We start from the raw sequence: 18,051 nt of genomic DNA, 5'->3' as shown, positions 1-18,051 counted from the left end.
ACTTTTTTTTTTTTTTTTTTTTTAGTTTGCTAGGGCTGCCTTAACAAAGAATCTCAAACTGGATGACTTAAAGAATAGATATTGTCTCTCTCAGTTCTGGAGACTCTGTCTTGAAATGAAGGTGTCAGCAGGGTTGGTTCTAGGCCTCTCTCCAAGCTTTGGATGGTCTGCGTTGCATCTCATGACTTGGAGATACCCAATCTTTGGCTTCATGTTGGGACAGTATTCTCCCTGTGTGCATATCAATGTCAATTTTTCCTTTGTTTTTTTTTTTTTTTTTTTTAGTTAGAGATGGACACAATACCTTTATTTTAATGTGGTACTGAGGATCTAACCCATTGCCTCACAGGTGCTAGGCAAAGTGTTCTACCACTGAGCTACAACCCTAGCCCCAATTTTTCCCTTTTGATAAGGATACCAGTCATATTGGATTAGGGCCTGCCATAACTTCATTATTCCTGTAAAGACTATCTCCAAATAAGGTCACATTCTGAGGTACGAGGCTATTTGATATAGGGGCATGTGGGGACACAAAGTGGGAAGCCTACCAATAGCTTGGGAGAGTGAGAACAGTTTTTGCTTGAGCCAATGGCCTCTGGGTTATGAATCCCTTCTATTCTTTTTCTGGCTACCTAGCTCGGTGCTGTGCAGGTAGCAAAAAGTGACTTGACTGGGAGGCAATCGGTTAGCACCCAAGTGTGCGAGCTTCAGAATCATACTTGTTGGGTTAGGAACCTTGTGCCAACACCTACTAGCTGTGACCTTAGCAAGTTACTGGCATCTCCAAGGAGCAATAACTTGGTAAGACAGGAATAATTCACAGAAATGTGGTGGCGATATGATGAAATATAAAGTCCATAGTGCTTCATAAATTTTGGCCCCTGTTATTATTCATGGAACTGACTTTAACTTCAGTGGATCTGAAATAATGTCCACAAATGTTGACTCACACTGCTTTTATTGAAAGTCAGATATGAACATGTTATAAAAATTCTAGGAAAGTAAGTTTTGTATAGAAACCAAGAACCATATCTACTCTCATTCTTACCTCCATTCTCTAGCTATTTTATAGCTTTTTGACAAAGGTTTCAGGGAATAGATGCCCTGGTTTACTTGGCCTACACTTTGAGATTTTGTCCACATTATCTGGGAATTTCATTCCTTGAGTGGTGGTCTATCTTATACAGAACTCCTACACAACCCAATCTTCCACTCCCAGCAATAAAGTTAGACCTATTTATGCAGTGGCTTTAGCTTGGTTCCCTCTGGCTCTGTTGGAATACCTACTTGTTTTATGTGTACATTGTAAGGTTAGATATTTATTGATAGAACTGGTTTTAGCAAGTACAAAATAACACTGAAATATAAATTGACAAAGCATAATTTATCCCCCAATTTTCTTGCAGCTGCTTTAAAGTTAGGCTTACTGTAAAGTTAGTGAGCCTTCATAGAACTCAATTACTAGTTATCTGAACATGAAATGAATAAAAGGCAGGCATTTTTGAAGCACTTACTTTAACACTCAGTAATCACAACAAGCTATCAAGCCCAGCTTGTGTTCTCAAAAAACCGTCCCACTGGGCTTACTGTGTGATGCTGGATTACTATTTCACTGGTAAGGTTTCCTCCTTCAGGCAACTGCTTACTGCTGCATTCTAGTTTCCAAGAAAGCCAAGAAGACATGTGTGTTCTAAAGCATCTTAAGATTGCTGTGCCAGGCAATTACAAACCTAACAGCCTTTTTAAATTAGGCCAGTGCCAGCTGAAACAGCCAGTTCCCACTACCTCTCTGATCCAGATACTCCTCTGTAGTCGAAGGTCTTTTTCTATCTGGTAGAAAAAAAGTCTCAACCCTAAATTTCCATGTCTTAAAAAAAAAGAAAAAAGTCATTTCCTAAATTCATCTCTCTTTCCAAAATTTCTCAACAGAACTCATCACTATTTTCTCATGGTGGTAAATCTAACATGGGTAAATTTACAGTCTGAAAGAACAGAAATTTATTTTGTACCACTAGTTGTATTTTATTACATAACAGTCAGAGGCAAGTTATCTTCAAGTAATAATTGCTACAGAGTTACATTCTCTAATTAAACATGTTTTTTCATTTATAGAAGAAATGAAAAAAATATTCCATAAAATATAAAAAAAGTTCCATTTAACATTCCAAAAAAGAAAATATGTATGTGTATATATATATATTTACAAGGAACAAAGGCAGTGGCATTATTTTTCTAGTTATAACTTACAGTAAAAGGAAATACAAAAAAATACAAAAATACTTTTTATAGTCATATAAACTACCTTCTTAAACTATCAAATAAATACATTTAATAACAATCTACTGCTATACTGTGTAGCTACAACTGTGAAATAACTAAAATTTAATATCAGACTCTTGGATTTACAATACTGTATTTTTTCACTGATTTCTTCATTCGCTTAATTTTCTTCCGTAACACTTGATGATCTTGTTTTAAAATATATCGAAAATACCTACAACCTTTAAAAAAAAAAAAGAGCAAAAGGTTTCAATATTTATCATCAAAATTTTTAAAGTAAACATCTGTATTTTTAAATTTTTGATTCAACTCTGGCATACTAATGATTATGAAAATAGACTTATTTGTATTATCTATATCAGTATAGCCTACACATATTCTAAAAGCTGCCACCAATGAAATGTATTACGTCATAAAAATCTTTGATCCATTATAAGACATATTTTAGCTTTTTCCCTTCTCTTCCCCCAAATCCTACAGTGATATACACATTATATATTATGTATATTCATACATTAAAGGAACCTTCTCCAAGAGCAAATTAGCACTGCTTCCCTCTCAAAGTTAGCTTCTAAATCAGCATAAGTGGATCTATCACAGTTAGAAATTCCTGGACTCAAGTGATCCTCCTGCCTTAGTCTCCTAGGTAGCTAAGACTTTCATGCTAATATGTGTTTCAAAACATATCACATTGTACCAATGTTAATTTCTTAGTTTTGAAAAAAGTACTGTGCATATGTAAGATATTAACATTAGGGAATGTGAGTGAAGGGTTTGTGGGAACTCTGTATAAGTTCTTTGTAACTTTTCCATAAATATAAAATTGTTTCCAAATAATCTTTCAAAAATACAAAAAAATTACAAATTAAAAAAAAATATATCATACCACTTTAGTAAACACAAACTATTTTAGGTCCAGATTTCTGGTCCCACCTACATAGAAAACTGAAAGAGCTTCTCTCCTTTCCCAGCAAGAACAGAAAAAGGTAAATAAACTACAAAATATTACCTCTTTGTAAACACATTTGAGAGCTGAAGTAGCAAGGCAAACAAATAACTGAATTCCAACAAGAAAAGGTCCCTCCAGAGAAAGGGGCCTGTTTTGCTTCTCATACAGCATGGGAAGAAGGAAAGCTACTACACCCCACTCTAAGCACAAAGCAAAAGCAGACTTTGAGTATGATGGTATAATGATGATAAACAGAACAAGAAGAAAATATAGCTCAGTTTTTGAAGAGATTCACTCACTGCACACTAACAGCCAAATAGAGGAGATGTGCCCATTTTAACAATGCCTGATATTCCTACAATAAAGCACTTTGATGTGATATCCACATGGTATTTACAACAATCCTGTACACAAATATGGTCTGATGTTACAAAGTCTGTTTCACAGAGGAAAATTCCAAAGGTTAATTGCTTGACCTAAGTCAAATGACAAGTGTGAGAATGAGAAAGTTCGTCCTGATCTTTGGACTCCATATTCATAAAGTAGAAGAAAATAACAATCCAAATAACACTGATGTTCCTTGTCATCAATGTATTAAAAAGCCACTTTAAAATTACTTTCTTAAACCCTTTCTTCCCACAAAACTAGTATTTTATTAATTTTAGTAACCATTTGAAACATATACTGATACGAATTTGAAAATAATACAAACCATAATACAAAATGAACTGAAGAATCTCTTTAGGACACTTTAAACTCCCTAGCAAAATATATCTTACTAGTGGTCATTGTCAAGATTTACTTTCTTCATTTCTGGACATTCTGTGGCAGTTTCATTTCAGCACTGGACACCTTTAATATTTCAGTGATACAAAGCATGTAGGAGTTTTATTGGTCAAAATATTCCATAAAGAAAAGATCAATTTATCTTTCCTTTTAAGAGAAATAGTTGATAAGTTAATAGGAGAGGTTTTTGTTTGTTTGTTTGTTGTTTTTTGAGTACTGAACATTGAACTCAGGGCACTCGACCACTGAGTAACATCCCCAACCCTATTTTATATTTTATTTAGAGACAGGAGGGTCTTACTTAGTAGCTCACTGTTGCTAAGGCTGGCTTTGAACTCAAGATCCACCTGTCTCACTCTCCCAAGTCACTGCAATTACAGGCATGCACCACCACACCCAGTCAGTATTCTTTCTCTTAAGGGGACAAAAACGTTTTCTCCTAATGGGAACATTTAACTAAATATAATATAGACCTAATAAAGAACAATGAGGTCATGAAAGAACATTCTTGGTTAGTGGAAGGTCTCAGTAAATCTATACAGCAAAGCCAAACAGTGATTGTGAAACAATCTGCATGGTGTATCTTAATGCCCCCAACAACTCCCAAGTCAGGGCATGAAAAATAATCACAATCAACAACATGAAATCAGTTTCTAACCCAAGGGGATTCTTATAAGCACATCACCAGGTCCCAACTCAGGATCCACTCTTTCATTCAACAGTTATTTCTCAAGTATTCAGAATCCTTTGGGATCACACTGGATAAGCTCTACAGTGAATAAATGATCATATTTTGTAATTTCAAAACCATCCAAAAGATAAAATTGAAAGAAAACAAAAATATACCTTTTCCTAACAGTATTCCAGCTACAAAAGCTTTCTCACAAGCCAAATCTGTATCTTCCTTCCAATCACTTTTTGCCCAAAAGTAGCTGAAGTGAAAAGTTGGCCACCAGTTTTTCCTGGAGTTCCACTCTTCTTGAACCCACACAAGATGATTCCTAAAAAACAAAAATGTCAAAAGGGAAAGTCAGTGATGGGGACAAATCTGTACATCATAATTTGAATTTAGCTAAAGGAAGATGTTTCCAGACTTAACATCATCAATAGCATAAAAGCAAATATTTTCTGTTTCTCTTTGATCTCCACATTCTAATTTCCACTTAACTAAAGAGCCAGTTCATTACAGCAAAGTGATTAACAGCATAGACTCTGAAGTAAAAATCCTGGATTTAAATTTCAGATCTTCCATTTACTATATGATCTTGAGCAAGTTGCTTAAGCTCTCTGAGCCTCAATTTCCTTGAGGATAAAAATGATACTTATTTCATGGAATTGTTATTAGGACTAAATTAGTCCAGTAATAGAGCAGGTTTCACATAAAGCTCCTTGCACAGTATCTGGTACACAGAATACTACTATAATTATTTAAAAGTTAATTTAAGCCTTATGTTAAATTATATGCTACCAAAATTTAATTAAAATGTCATTATTGTAAAGCATGAATACATGGATCTGACAGCTGAATCAAGGCGATGATAAATGTTCATCAATAATTTGAGTAAATACTTAGCACCTATATGTCTAGAATTTTATAAAGCAAACATTACATTTCTTGACTTTCAAAAGTCCTATGGTCTAGCAGGGGTTTAAAGAGTACTTTATAAAAGTAGTTTACAGTGAGTGTGCCAATAAATCACACTCACTGCTATGATCCAAATGCTTTTCCCCAACCCCATTCCCACAAAATTCATGGGGACAAATATGTACATCATAATTTGAATTTAGCTAAAGGAAGAGGCAGAAGGCACCCTTTATCAACTGAGATTTGTTCCTCATCAGATAATGAATCTGCTGGTGCCTTCATTTTGGACTTCCTACCTTCCAGAACTTGTAAAAATAAATTTCTCTTATATAATAGCCAAATTATGATATTCTGTTACAGAAACCCAAATAAACTAAGACACATACACACCAACAACTTATAATCAGTACTCTTTTTTCCAGGGTCAAGTCAGTTTTGAGATCTGAAACAACTTTCCACTTACCCTAGATACCCTATACAATTAAAACGGGTATAATATATAAATAAAACAATTTTGTAGTATCCTTTATTCTGACACAAAGTACAAATAAGTACAGTTTTACATACCCAGCTCACAATGGACTTACAAAATATAGTACTTATTTTGATAGTACAAAGTATCTGGAGAGAAGGGTTGTATATTAAGTTTGCAATTTTGTATTTTCTAGCTTCTGACACACTCATAAGAAAAAAGCCGAAGAAATCCAAATATATAAGCATAACACTTTCAAAATCAATAGATATTAGCTGCAACATGGGGGAAATATCTATGATGATCCATAATAAATCGGTTTCTTACTCCATTAAGAGCTGTCTCAAATATTTAGCCAAGTATTTCCATGCAGTTATGTTCTTCGTGCATCCAGCAAAATCCAAGACTCCAAATAATACTTCCAACCCCAATTTACGGTGCTCTTCTTTTTCTGAAACATTATAACAGTTAAAGTTTACATAAGGTAGTAAAGAACTGCATAAAGCTAAAAAGATATGTACAGCAGATAAAACTGAATGATAGGCCATCTAGTTTGGTTAATGGTTTAAAACATTTCATTATGCTCATATTCCCCAATTAGAAGAACTCTTAATAATATCAAACAAGCTAATGAGGTCAAAGTGTTGAGTATGATCCCCATATTGGTTATATGCATTGATTTATATACTACTGAGAACATGGGTTAAAGTACCTGCCCTATTTTGGCATCTTTGGTACATTCCCCTTAGCTAGAGGACTGATGCAGTCTTGCACCGATTTGGATTAGTGGACTGATTTTCTTCTAAGAAGCATGTTCTTTTCTATCCTACAGTTCAGGAGGCATTAAAACAAAGTGAAATTACATAAATTGAACCATTTCTCTTTTTACAATATGTAACTGATGTTCTATAGCAGGTGTAGGCAAACTACTTCTGTTAAGGGCCAGATAATAAATATTTTAGCTATACAAGTCTCTCTTACAACCACAGTTCTGCCATTGTAGTGCAAAAGCAGTCACAGAAAATACATAAATGAATAAGCTCTAATGGAACTTGATTTATAAATACAGGCAAGAGGAAGATTTGGCCACTGGGTCATAGGTGGTTGATTCCTTTGACTATAGCTTATCTATCCAAAGAGGCATAAAACAAAAACTTGTTTACCTGATTTTCTAAGTAACAAATGGAATTCTAGCATCAGTTTATGAGAGGGTACAATCTGATACAAAATCTGAAAAAAAAAAGAAAATCTTGTAATTTATACAAAGATATTTCTCAAATTTTAACTTAATTTCAAATAAAGTTCTCATTGGTTAAATATGCTCTTGGTAAGTTAATCAAGGATTTAAAAGATACTTTGCTTTTACCCAATTTTAATTTGGGTATAGAAAGTATTCTCTGTAAAGAATTAAAAAAAAAATCCTATTAACATGATAGACAAGATTATTGAAGGAAACAGATGAGGAGAATTCTTATTTGCATCTTACACACATATATGATTTTTACCACACTTAAAATAATTTATTTTCAGAAGCCAGGGCTGAGGGGAAAAAAAATCACAGAAAATACTGATCAGGCCAGATCACAGATTATAAAGTGTTATATACAGATTAAATATAATATCTTTATATACCATATTATATAAAACAAAAATTCAAAAAGACAGGGGTATCAATTTTGAAGATTATACTCAGGAACACAGTACACCAAGATTAGATGGGTAAACAATTTAACAATTCCTTTACACAATAGGGAGAAATTTCTCTTTAAAAAAAAAAAGGACTATTTTTATGAATATGCAAAAAACAAAATTTTATAGTATTTCTCATTTCAACACACATAATACTGAACATAAATTCACTAACTACTTTCCAGGGGGTACTCTGAACTTACAATGAAATAATTTCCAAAAATATAAAAAGTTTGTTAAACTTCTCTTAATAGTTTGTAAAAGGTCAATCAACCAAGTGCAATAATAAAGATCAACATACAGAGAATATTATTAAAACTTGGTTCCTACCAAAATCACATTTTTGTCATTCATGGAATTTTTTATATGGTTTAATTCACTTAGTTTTAACTTTTTATTGAAATATATATACTAGAAAGTTATAAGTCCTGTGACATTCAATAAACTTTCATGAAGTTTAACACACTCAGGTGACCAGTACCCAGATCAAATAAAAGACCACCAGACCTATAAAATTTCTTCAGTTTATTCTTAGTCATTAGCTCTTCAAATATTGTTTTTATTACCATTATCATTTATTTTTGTCCCACTTTCTGTCTTCTCCAAGACTCCAATTACAGGTATCAGATCTTTTCACCAAGTACCCAAATACAATCTTTTCTGCACCTTCCACCCTTTTTACTCTCTGTGCTTTAGGCTGCTTTTTCTATGCATGACATTAATCCTCTCTTTTACTGTACCCAATCTGCTATTAAACACAACTATTAAGCTCTTGACTTCTCAAAAGGAAAAAAAGCATTTCTCCCTAAGTCTATAATGTCTTAAGAATAAATGTTTACCATAGTGATTACCTGTAACATTTCAAAAAAACTCTCTCAAAAATACCATTCAGTGATTGGCAAACCTGAGTGCCTTGCTTTTAACTATCCTTAATATTTTGTTGTAAAATGGGTAAAAGGAAATCTAGGAGAATAAAATTTAAAAAGTAATTTTAAAAGTACTATGTTTAGTAAAACAAAGCCTACTGAAAATTTTATCAAATGTAACTTCCACATATTAAGATTTAATGTCAATTTTGGTGAACAACTAAAGTACAAAATTGAAACTGACTGACTTTGAAAAGAAGACTAGTAAGAATTTCTGTTAGTCATCTATTTAGGTTGAAAAAATAACCTTTCTTCTTTCTCCGCTAAAATAGATTAAAAACTAACCACTAAATATATAAAGGACTGCTATACCAGGTGGGGGTGTAGGATACCTGAGGCCCAAGGTTTAATCCAACACACAAATTTCTACAATTCAATATTCCAAAACCAAACAATCCAATTTTAAAAGGGCAAAGGAGTTGAATTCTTGGAACAGACATTTCTGCAAAGACGATAAATGGTCACAAAAAGATGCTCTAGCATCAGGAGCCATTATGGAAACATAAATCAAAACCGAGATACCTCACTACTACTGGGATATAATATTACTAGAATAGCTACTATCAAAATGAAAAAAAGTAAGAGTTGGCAATAATGTGGAAAAACCGAAACTGCATGCTTTGCTGGTATAAATGTAAAGCAGACATAGCTAAAATGGCTATAACCCCCCAAAATTTACAATATCAAATGTTGGAGAGGATGTAGAGAAACTGAACTTTCACACATAGATGGTGGGAATGTTAATGGTACAATCACTTCAGAAAACAGTTGGGTGGTTTCTTAGGAAGTTAAAGATATACCTTTCCTTACTCAGCAATGATGTAGCTACCCAAGAAAAATGAAAATATATGTGCACACAGAGACATACATGAATGTTCTTAGCAACATTATTCGTAACAGTCAAAAAGCCACATGTTTGATAATTCACAAAAGAAGAAATACAATCAATCAACAAATATATGAAAAAATGTTTTACATCTCTAGCAATTATAGAAATGCAAATCAAAACTATACTGAGATTCCATCTCACTCCAGACAGAATGGCAATCATCAAGAATACAAGCAACAATAAATGTTGGCAAGGATGTGTGGAAAAAGGTACACTCAAATACATTGCTGGTGGGACTGCATAATGGTGCAACCATTATGGAAAGTAGTACAGAGATTCCTCAGAAATCTTGGAATGGAACCACCATTTGACCCAGTCAAAGGACTTAAAATCAGTATACTACAGTGACACAGTCACATAAATATTTATAGCAGCTCAATTCACAATAAATAAACTATGAAACCAACCTAGGTGCCCTTCTACAGATGAATGGATAAAGAAACTGTGGTATGTGTACACAATGGAACATTACTCAACCTTAAAGAAGAATGAAATTATAGCATTTGCCGGTAAATGGATAGAACTGGAGAATATTATGCTAAGTGAAATAAACCAAACTGAAACAACCAAAGACTAAAAGTTTTCTGTGATATGTGGATACTAATTCACAATAAGGGTTGGGGGAGAATAGAGGTATTTTGGACTAGACAGAGGGGAGTGAAGGGAAGGGAGGGGGCATGGGAGTAGGAATAACAGAATGAATCAGACACCATTACCTTATATGTATGTATGATTCCATGACCTGTATAACTCTACATCAAGTATAACCAGACAAATGAGAAGCTATACTCCATTTATGTATGATGTGTCAAAATGCATTCTACTGTCATGTATAACTAATTAGAACATCCCCAAAAACAGAACTTAGGAAAAAAAAAAAAGCCAAATGTTCAAAAAGCTATCATACACAAATGAAGTACTATCAGGTACTATAATCCCAGCAGCTCAGGAGGCTGAGACAAGATGATTTTGAGTTCAAAGTCAGTCTCAGCAACAGCGAGAAGTTAAACAACTCAGTAAGACCCTGTCTCTAAATAAAATATAAAATAGGGCTGGGGATGTGGCTCAGTGTTTGAGTGCCTCTGAGTTCAATCCCTGGTACCTTCTCACCCACACCACCCCCCCAAAAATGAAGTACTAACATGACGAAAACTCTGAGCAAGAGAAGCCAGACCAAAAAAAAAATGAAAATCCACAAAAGGTAAAATTAATCCATGGTTTCAAAAAGCAGAGCAGTGACTGACTGGAGGCAGGAATATGTGGGTAGATGGGCTTTGAATTGAAGAACTTTTGGAAGTGACAGTAATGCTTTATATCATGAAAGTGACATGGATATATGTTAAAACATATCCAAGCATACACCTGAAATAAGTGCATTTACTATATGTAAGTTAAATTTCAATCACTGATTAAAAAAAAAATACAGAATTCTCCAACCAGAGTGGCAAAGGGTTTCTAAAGCACTGATCCTCTCTTCTCAGTAGAAGTAGGGTATCTTCCTAGAAGCCTGCAGATGGAGCAGTTTTCTCTGTTTACCTCAGCATATCATTCATACAATGTCATTTTCTATGAGTGCTATAGTACAAAAAGTTGGAAAACAATAACCTAAGAAATGTCTGAATGTAAATCTCCAATACTGTTCAAATACTGAAATAAAAAAGTCTATACCTTAAGCACGTTTAACAGTTTCGCTCTAGGTGCCTTTTCTCTCTTTAGAAAATTGTATAAGTATATATGGGCATTCGGATTTGATGGGAACTTTTCATCATAAGCATAATTAGTGAGTATCTTTCGGGCCTCATCTTGATCACCACAGAATTCCAGCATCTATATAAAATAAGTCATAATATCATAGTTGAATCACACATCTTTACTAAGGAGAACAAAACTGACAAATAGTACTATATAAGGAACAATAATAATTTTTGCTTCCACTAGCATATGTTACATCATCTATGAAAAAAAACACTTTAAAACAGAGGCCTATGGGCTGGGATTCTGGCTCAGGGGTAGAGCATTTGCCTAGCGTGTGTGAGAACTGGGTTCGATTCTCAGCACTGCATACTAATAAATAAATGTTCATCAACAATTAAAACAAAAACAGAGGCCTACATGGGTTCTCACTTTTCCTTATGCTATTGCTACTGAAAAAATACAGTAATTTCAACATAAAAACTGTTCTTATAAGAAATTAATGTCCTCAGAGTGAGAATATTAATGTAAAATATGATGCCAACTAACCTCGGTGCCCCATATATAACTTCAATTACAAAAGAGAGCATGACAATTATAGCTCCTTCCATTTTGTTTCTATCTTTACACAGTATTTCATAGATTAACTAGGATATGGTTCTGGCGATTATAATAATTACCACTTTCTTACTCAAAAATTCACAGAGCAATTTATTTTGAAGATTTAACTTCTAGTGTTTAGTACCAAAGCTCTCTGGCAAATGTTTTTTAAATTATTTTTAGTTGTACACACACTACCTTTTTTTATTTACTTTTTTAAACAATGTGGTGCTAAGGATCAAACTAAGTGCCTCACATGTGCTAGGCAAGCACTCTAGCATTGAGCTACAACCACTGCCCACAGATGGCCTTTTTACAATGACTCTGAGATAATGGAGTATCTTCATAAACTTTCTAAGTCATTATTCTTCATCCCATATATTGTGACCTAGTTTCAGATTTTTGTTCACTTACTTTCTATATCCTACCAAATCATAAAAGATCTTTCAGTTTTCCTTTTAAGCTCAACAAGAATAATACAAAATGGACACTTAAAATTATATTGCTATTTATTGTACAGATATTTGACTATGACAACTTTTCTAGTGATGAAAATAAAAAAGAGTAACATTAACAGCATATTAATAAGTAAATTATTTAGACCAAAACAGAAATATACCATATTATTTTTGCTTTTTCTATTTATTTAGTTAGGTTTCCAATTTTCTCTATTAAATATCCTTCTGATCAATAAAAATAATTAGGCATGCAATCTTTGCATACGCTTAGGACAAAAATGAAATTAATAAATTTTATGAAAGTCTACTTACCTCTACATAACTTTTCACAAAAGGGTCCCAAACTCCAGGAGTTTTAATCAATGCACAAATATTTACAGATGTCTTCCAGCTCTCACTGAGCATATTTTGGGTTGCTGTGCTGTATGCATAATCATCCTCATCTGTGCAAAGATAAAAGGTTTTTAAAAATCATTTGGGGAAGGCCCCAGGTTCAATCCCCAACATCACAAAAAAGAGAGAGAGAGACAGACAGACAGACAGATGCACAGATAGACATTTGGTATTAAGAACTTCTATTAAATTAATACTCAGAAAATCCTCAAGAAAATTTCAGGTCCTGATGGCTTACCAAACTCTAACAAACATTTTAAGAAATAAACTAATTCTTCAAAAAAAAGGAAACACCCCAAACTTATTCTATGAGACCAGTTGTCATCTTAATACCAAAAGCAGACAAAGATAACACAAGAAAACTAGAGATCTTTTATGAACATAGATGCAAAGCTCCTCAACAAGACGACAGTAAACTGAGTCACATATAAAAATAATAATACATCATGCTCAAGTGGGATCTATTCTAGGAATGCAAGGTTGGCTTAACAACTGAAAATCTATTAAAATAAATAAAGATCTATTGATATAAACCAATCAATGGGATAAAGGACAAAAACTACATGATCATCTTGTGATCATCAACAATCTAGGAATTTCCTCAATATGATAAACAGGACCTATGAAAAACCCATAGTAAAGATGAAATTTAATAATGAAAGATTGCATGCTTTTTCCTAAAATATGGAACAAGACAAAGTGTCCTCTCTCACTACTTTTATTCATTATACTGAAGGTTTTAGCTAGGGCTTAAAGCAAATAATAGAAAACACATCTAGATTGAAAAGGAAGATGTAAAACTATATTTTCTATGTAGAAAATCCTAAGACTCCATCAAAAACTTATTAGAATTAATAAATGAGTTCATCAAGGTTGCAGGGTACAAGATAAATACATAAAATTGAATCTTGTATCTATAAACTTGCAATGAACAAGCAGAAAATTAAATTAGGAAAATAATGCCATTTGTAAAAGCACTGTTTTATAAAAGGAATAAATTTTACAAAAGAGATAAATTACATTCTGAAAAGTGATACTGTTGAAAGAAATTTTAAAAGATCTAAATAAAGATACCTCAGGCACCTAGGTTGGAAGATTACTATTGTTAGTCTATAGATTCATATAATTCCTATCAAAACCCCAGGTAATCTTTTTGCACAAATGGACAAGGTATACTATAATTTATATGAAAAACTCAGGGACTGAGAATAGTAAAAACAATTTTTAAAAAGAACAAAATTGGGAGATTTATACCATAATCTCAAATTTATTACAAAGCTACAATCATCAAAACAGTATGATACAGGTGTAAGGATAGACATACATAGATCAATAAGAGAAAATTTAGAGTACAGAAATAACACTTTCACGTTTATGGCTTCTGATTTTCAAGAAGGATACCAAGACAAGTCAATGAGAAATAATTGTTTTCAATAACTATGTTGGAACACCTGATACTCACATGTATAATAATGAAGTTGAATTATTGCTTACCTCATATCACACACAAGAATTAACTTGAAATAGATTAAAGACCTAAATGCTAAAGTTAAAATTACAAAACTCTTCTAAGTGGAAATCTTTGTGACCTTGAAGTGGGCAATGGTTTCTTGGATATGATGACAACAACACAAGCAACAAAAGCAAAACACATAATTTGAACTTCATCAGAGTAAAAAAACTTTTGTGTTTCAAAGGACATCATCAAAAGAGTAAAAAGACAACCCACAGAATAGAAGAAAGTATTTGCTAATCCTGTATCTGTGTGCATCTGGTACATCCATTAAGAGACTTCTATCTAGCCAGGTGTGGTGGCCCACAGCTGTAATCACAGCAGCTCAGGAGGTAGAAGCAGGAGGATCACAAGTTCAAAGCCAGCCTCAGCAAAATGGAGGTGCTAAGGAACTCAGTGATAACCTATCTTGAAATAAAATGCAAAATATAGGGCTGGGGATGTGGCTCAGTGGTCAAGTGCCCCTGAGTTCAATACCTAGTACCCACCCCTGCCAAAAAAGGGAGACTTCTGTCTAGGATATATAAAGAACTCATGACCCAAAAACTTAAAAAAAAAAAAAAAAAAAAAAAAAAAAAAAAAAGTGATCCAATCAAAGTATATGCAAAAGACATAAACATAAATTTCTCCAAAACATACAAATGGCCCATGGGCATACAAAAAAAGCTCAGCATAATTATTTCCTATAGAAATGCAAATCAAAACCATGAGATACCAATTCACACCCACAAGAATGGCTACAATGAAAAAGATAATGACAAGTGCTGGTGAGGTTATATGGGTTACTACCCTTACATACCTAATGGTGGGAATTTAAAATGGTGCAGCTACTTTGGAAAAAATCCAGTGCTCCTTCAAAAGGTTAAACATAGTTATATAACCCAGTAATTTCACTCTTAGGAACATATTCAAGAAAAATAAAATTTGTACATGAATATTCACAGTAACATTATTCAAAACAATCAAAACCAAAAAGTGGAAACCACCCAAATGTCTATCAATTGACAAATATGGAATAAATGTGGTATCTCATACAAAGGTATGCTAATCAACAACAAAAAGGAATGAAGTACGGTTACTTGCAACCTTAAAATCATTGTGCTAAGTGACAGAGACCACATATTGTATACATAGTTCCACTTGCATGAAATTTCCAGAATACACAAATATCTATAAAGACAGAAAGTAGATTTGTGGTTGGCTAGGGGCTTGCAAAGAAATGAAGGGTTTGGGGTTTCTTTTAGGGGTGATGAAAATGTTCCAAGATTGATTGTGGTCATGATGGTGCAACTCTGTGAAACTACTAAAAACTATATGCTTTAAGAGGGTATATTTATGTGGTATGTGAACTATACCTCAATTTTCAATAAAGCTATTATTTTTTTTTTAAATGAGACCATTGTACCCAATAAACAGGCAGATATAAAAATTCTAAAATTAACAAACGTTGAGGAAAATACTGGCAAAAGAAAACCCTAATCAGACTACCAGTGGAGTATAAATTAGTACTACTTTGGAAAGAGTTTAGTATATTATATATTGCTATGGTTTTTGTTCCCCAAAGATACACTATGATTACTAGTTTGGGCTATGGTGTGGTACTGTTGGGAGATGGAAACAGTGGGAGATGGGGCCTAGAGAGAGGTACTCATGTCATAGGAGGCATGAGCTAATTCTCACGTACCCTTTTGTGTTCCAGTAAGAGGACTGTTAGAACAGAAACAAGCCTGGATCTACCCTCTTTCCTTGGCATTCATATTCAAGAAGTGACTACTTGCTCCTACCTGCAGCAGGGTCACCCAATCTTGGATACCAAGTCTCCAAAACTGTGAGCTAAATAAACCTTTTCTCTTTGTAAAGTTAGCTTCCTCAGGTATTTCATTATAGTAACAAAATGCTGAGTAATTCTGAAGCTGAAGATGCATATACTCTATGACAACTCTACTTCTATTAAAGCATGCTTATGTGTACCTGTGATGCAGAAATCAAAAGGGGTTAATTTCAAAGTAACATTTGTGATACCCCAAAACTATAATACTCTAAGGGCCATCAACAACAGAAGAAATAATTAGTGTGAATAACGTTTTATAGCAGTAAAAATAAACTAGAGTTACATTCAACAATATAAAAGTGTCTTAAAAATCAATGCTGAATAAAATATGCAAGGCCCAAAACATAAACACAGTAAAAAGTTATATATAGGCAAGAAATACATATATAAGCAAAACTAAATTACACTGTTTACAGATGCATACCCAAGTGGATAGAATATAAAGAAAAGCAAGAGAATGAGAAACATACAAGTCCTTACAGTGATTTTCTTGATACAGAGCAGGATGAAGTATGATCAGGAAAGCACACATGGGAAACTTTTAGATTATGGTGACAGCAATGCTATGCTCCTTAATCTGGGTAGTAGTTAGAGGGATGGCAACTTTAAACTTATGCATTACATCAATCATTTATTTCATATACTTTTCCTGCCTATATTATACTTTGTAATCTTAAGGTTCAAACAGCAACAAGTAGTAGAAGCACAACATAACACCACAAAACAAAAATAGGCATTGATATTCTTTTCCAAGTGGCCAATATGCACTTAGAAATGAGATGACAAAGAAAGTAGGTAAGAAATGATGCTGAAAAAAAATTTTAAGGAAAAAAATAAAGTCAGATCCCTAAATATAAACTGGGTATGAAGAGATTTCATTCACCAAATACATCAAACACAACAACAGTCAGAGCAGCAAGGAAAAATTCTAGGCACAAGTTCACATGTTAAGTTCTTATGAGTTTGGTTATGAAGAACTAGTCCCATCTTTTTGTCTCATTAAACAGACATTTGAGTTTAAAGATCATATTAAAAGCTCCATATAGTATCTCATCTTTACCTCTTGTTGCTAGAGAACAAAATATCAGCTACCCAAAAGTACTGAATCTATCCGTGGGAGTGAGTCTAAATGTCATATTCCAATTGCTTTAGTCAAATATTTGCTTAAGTTCTTCCTATCATGTGTAACAAGAAAAGTAAATAGTGCCTTTAAAACTCACCTAATCAATTAATATCAATAAGCCTTTTTAAAAAGAAAATTATACCAGAAATAAAAGCAAAGTTAAAAGAAATAAAGGAAAAAAGAAAATTATATCAGAAATGATAGCAAAGTTGAAAGAAAGGACAAATATGTGACACCAAAAGGTGGCTTAGTCTAAATGAGAAGACACAGCATAAAGTATACCTGGAAAAACTTAAATTAAAAAGCAAGAGATGAAAAGCCAAATGATACAGGTTGAACAGGCAGTTGATACAGAAGGTTTAAGGTATTATAACTCAGGTGCTGGGGCAGGTTCAATGAGTCTTGAAGGGCAGAGGGTAATATAGATGAGGAAACTGCAAAGAGCTCACAAGATTAACACAACAGCCTTTCAGAAGCACCTTGGGAGACAAAAGGAGGTAACATAAGAAAAAAAGAGAATTGAGATCTATGTGCCTAGGGACAAAGGAAATATTACTTACTACATAAGAATAATAAGGAAATAGTGTTTATCACATAAAAGGTGATAAATACCAGGACTACAATTGGGATGAAGGATGTGAAAACAGAAAAGCCTTAATTCTTGAGAAGCTAAGGAGGAAAACTACACAAGGGACAGAAAAGTGCAGATAATCATAGAGCTCCAAAGAATATAAATCTGGGAGTAGGAGAGGATAATATCACCAAAGGCTAAGAGAAAGGGAACTCAGTTTGAGTTCTGAGTGCTCAATTTTGGTATGGTCTGTAAATCAAGAAAACTTCATTATAACCTTTGTACAGGAATGAC

The 18,051-nt window shown here is 33.4% G+C and overlaps 1 protein-coding gene across 1 annotated transcript in view; it reads right to left on the bottom strand.

Moving 5' to 3' along the window:
• Nucleotides 1-999: 999 nt before the first annotated feature.
• Nucleotides 1,000-18,051, bottom strand: part of Taf1a (TATA-box binding protein associated factor, RNA polymerase I subunit A) — a 28,605-nt gene continuing 11,553 nt past the window's right edge. Inside the window, exons 6-11 of the mRNA XM_047521542.1 lie at nucleotides 12,639-12,769; nucleotides 11,245-11,403; nucleotides 7,236-7,302; nucleotides 6,400-6,523; nucleotides 4,862-5,016; nucleotides 1,000-2,501 (exon numbers count right to left, since the gene is read on the bottom strand). Of these exons, the coding sequence (XP_047377498.1) occupies nucleotides 2,389-2,501; nucleotides 4,862-5,016; nucleotides 6,400-6,523; nucleotides 7,236-7,302; nucleotides 11,245-11,403; nucleotides 12,639-12,769 (749 nt within the window). The 3' untranslated portion in view covers nucleotides 1,000-2,388. The remainder of the gene's footprint in view (nucleotides 2,502-4,861; nucleotides 5,017-6,399; nucleotides 6,524-7,235; nucleotides 7,303-11,244; nucleotides 11,404-12,638; nucleotides 12,770-18,051) is intronic.

The sequence above is a fragment of the Sciurus carolinensis genome, chromosome 12 (genome assembly GCF_902686445.1).
Source record: "Sciurus carolinensis chromosome 12, mSciCar1.2, whole genome shotgun sequence".
Lineage (NCBI taxonomy): Eukaryota > Metazoa > Chordata > Mammalia > Rodentia > Sciuridae > Sciurus > Sciurus carolinensis.
Note: the sequence above shows the minus strand (reverse complement) of the source record. Positions and strands in the feature narration are given on the sequence as shown.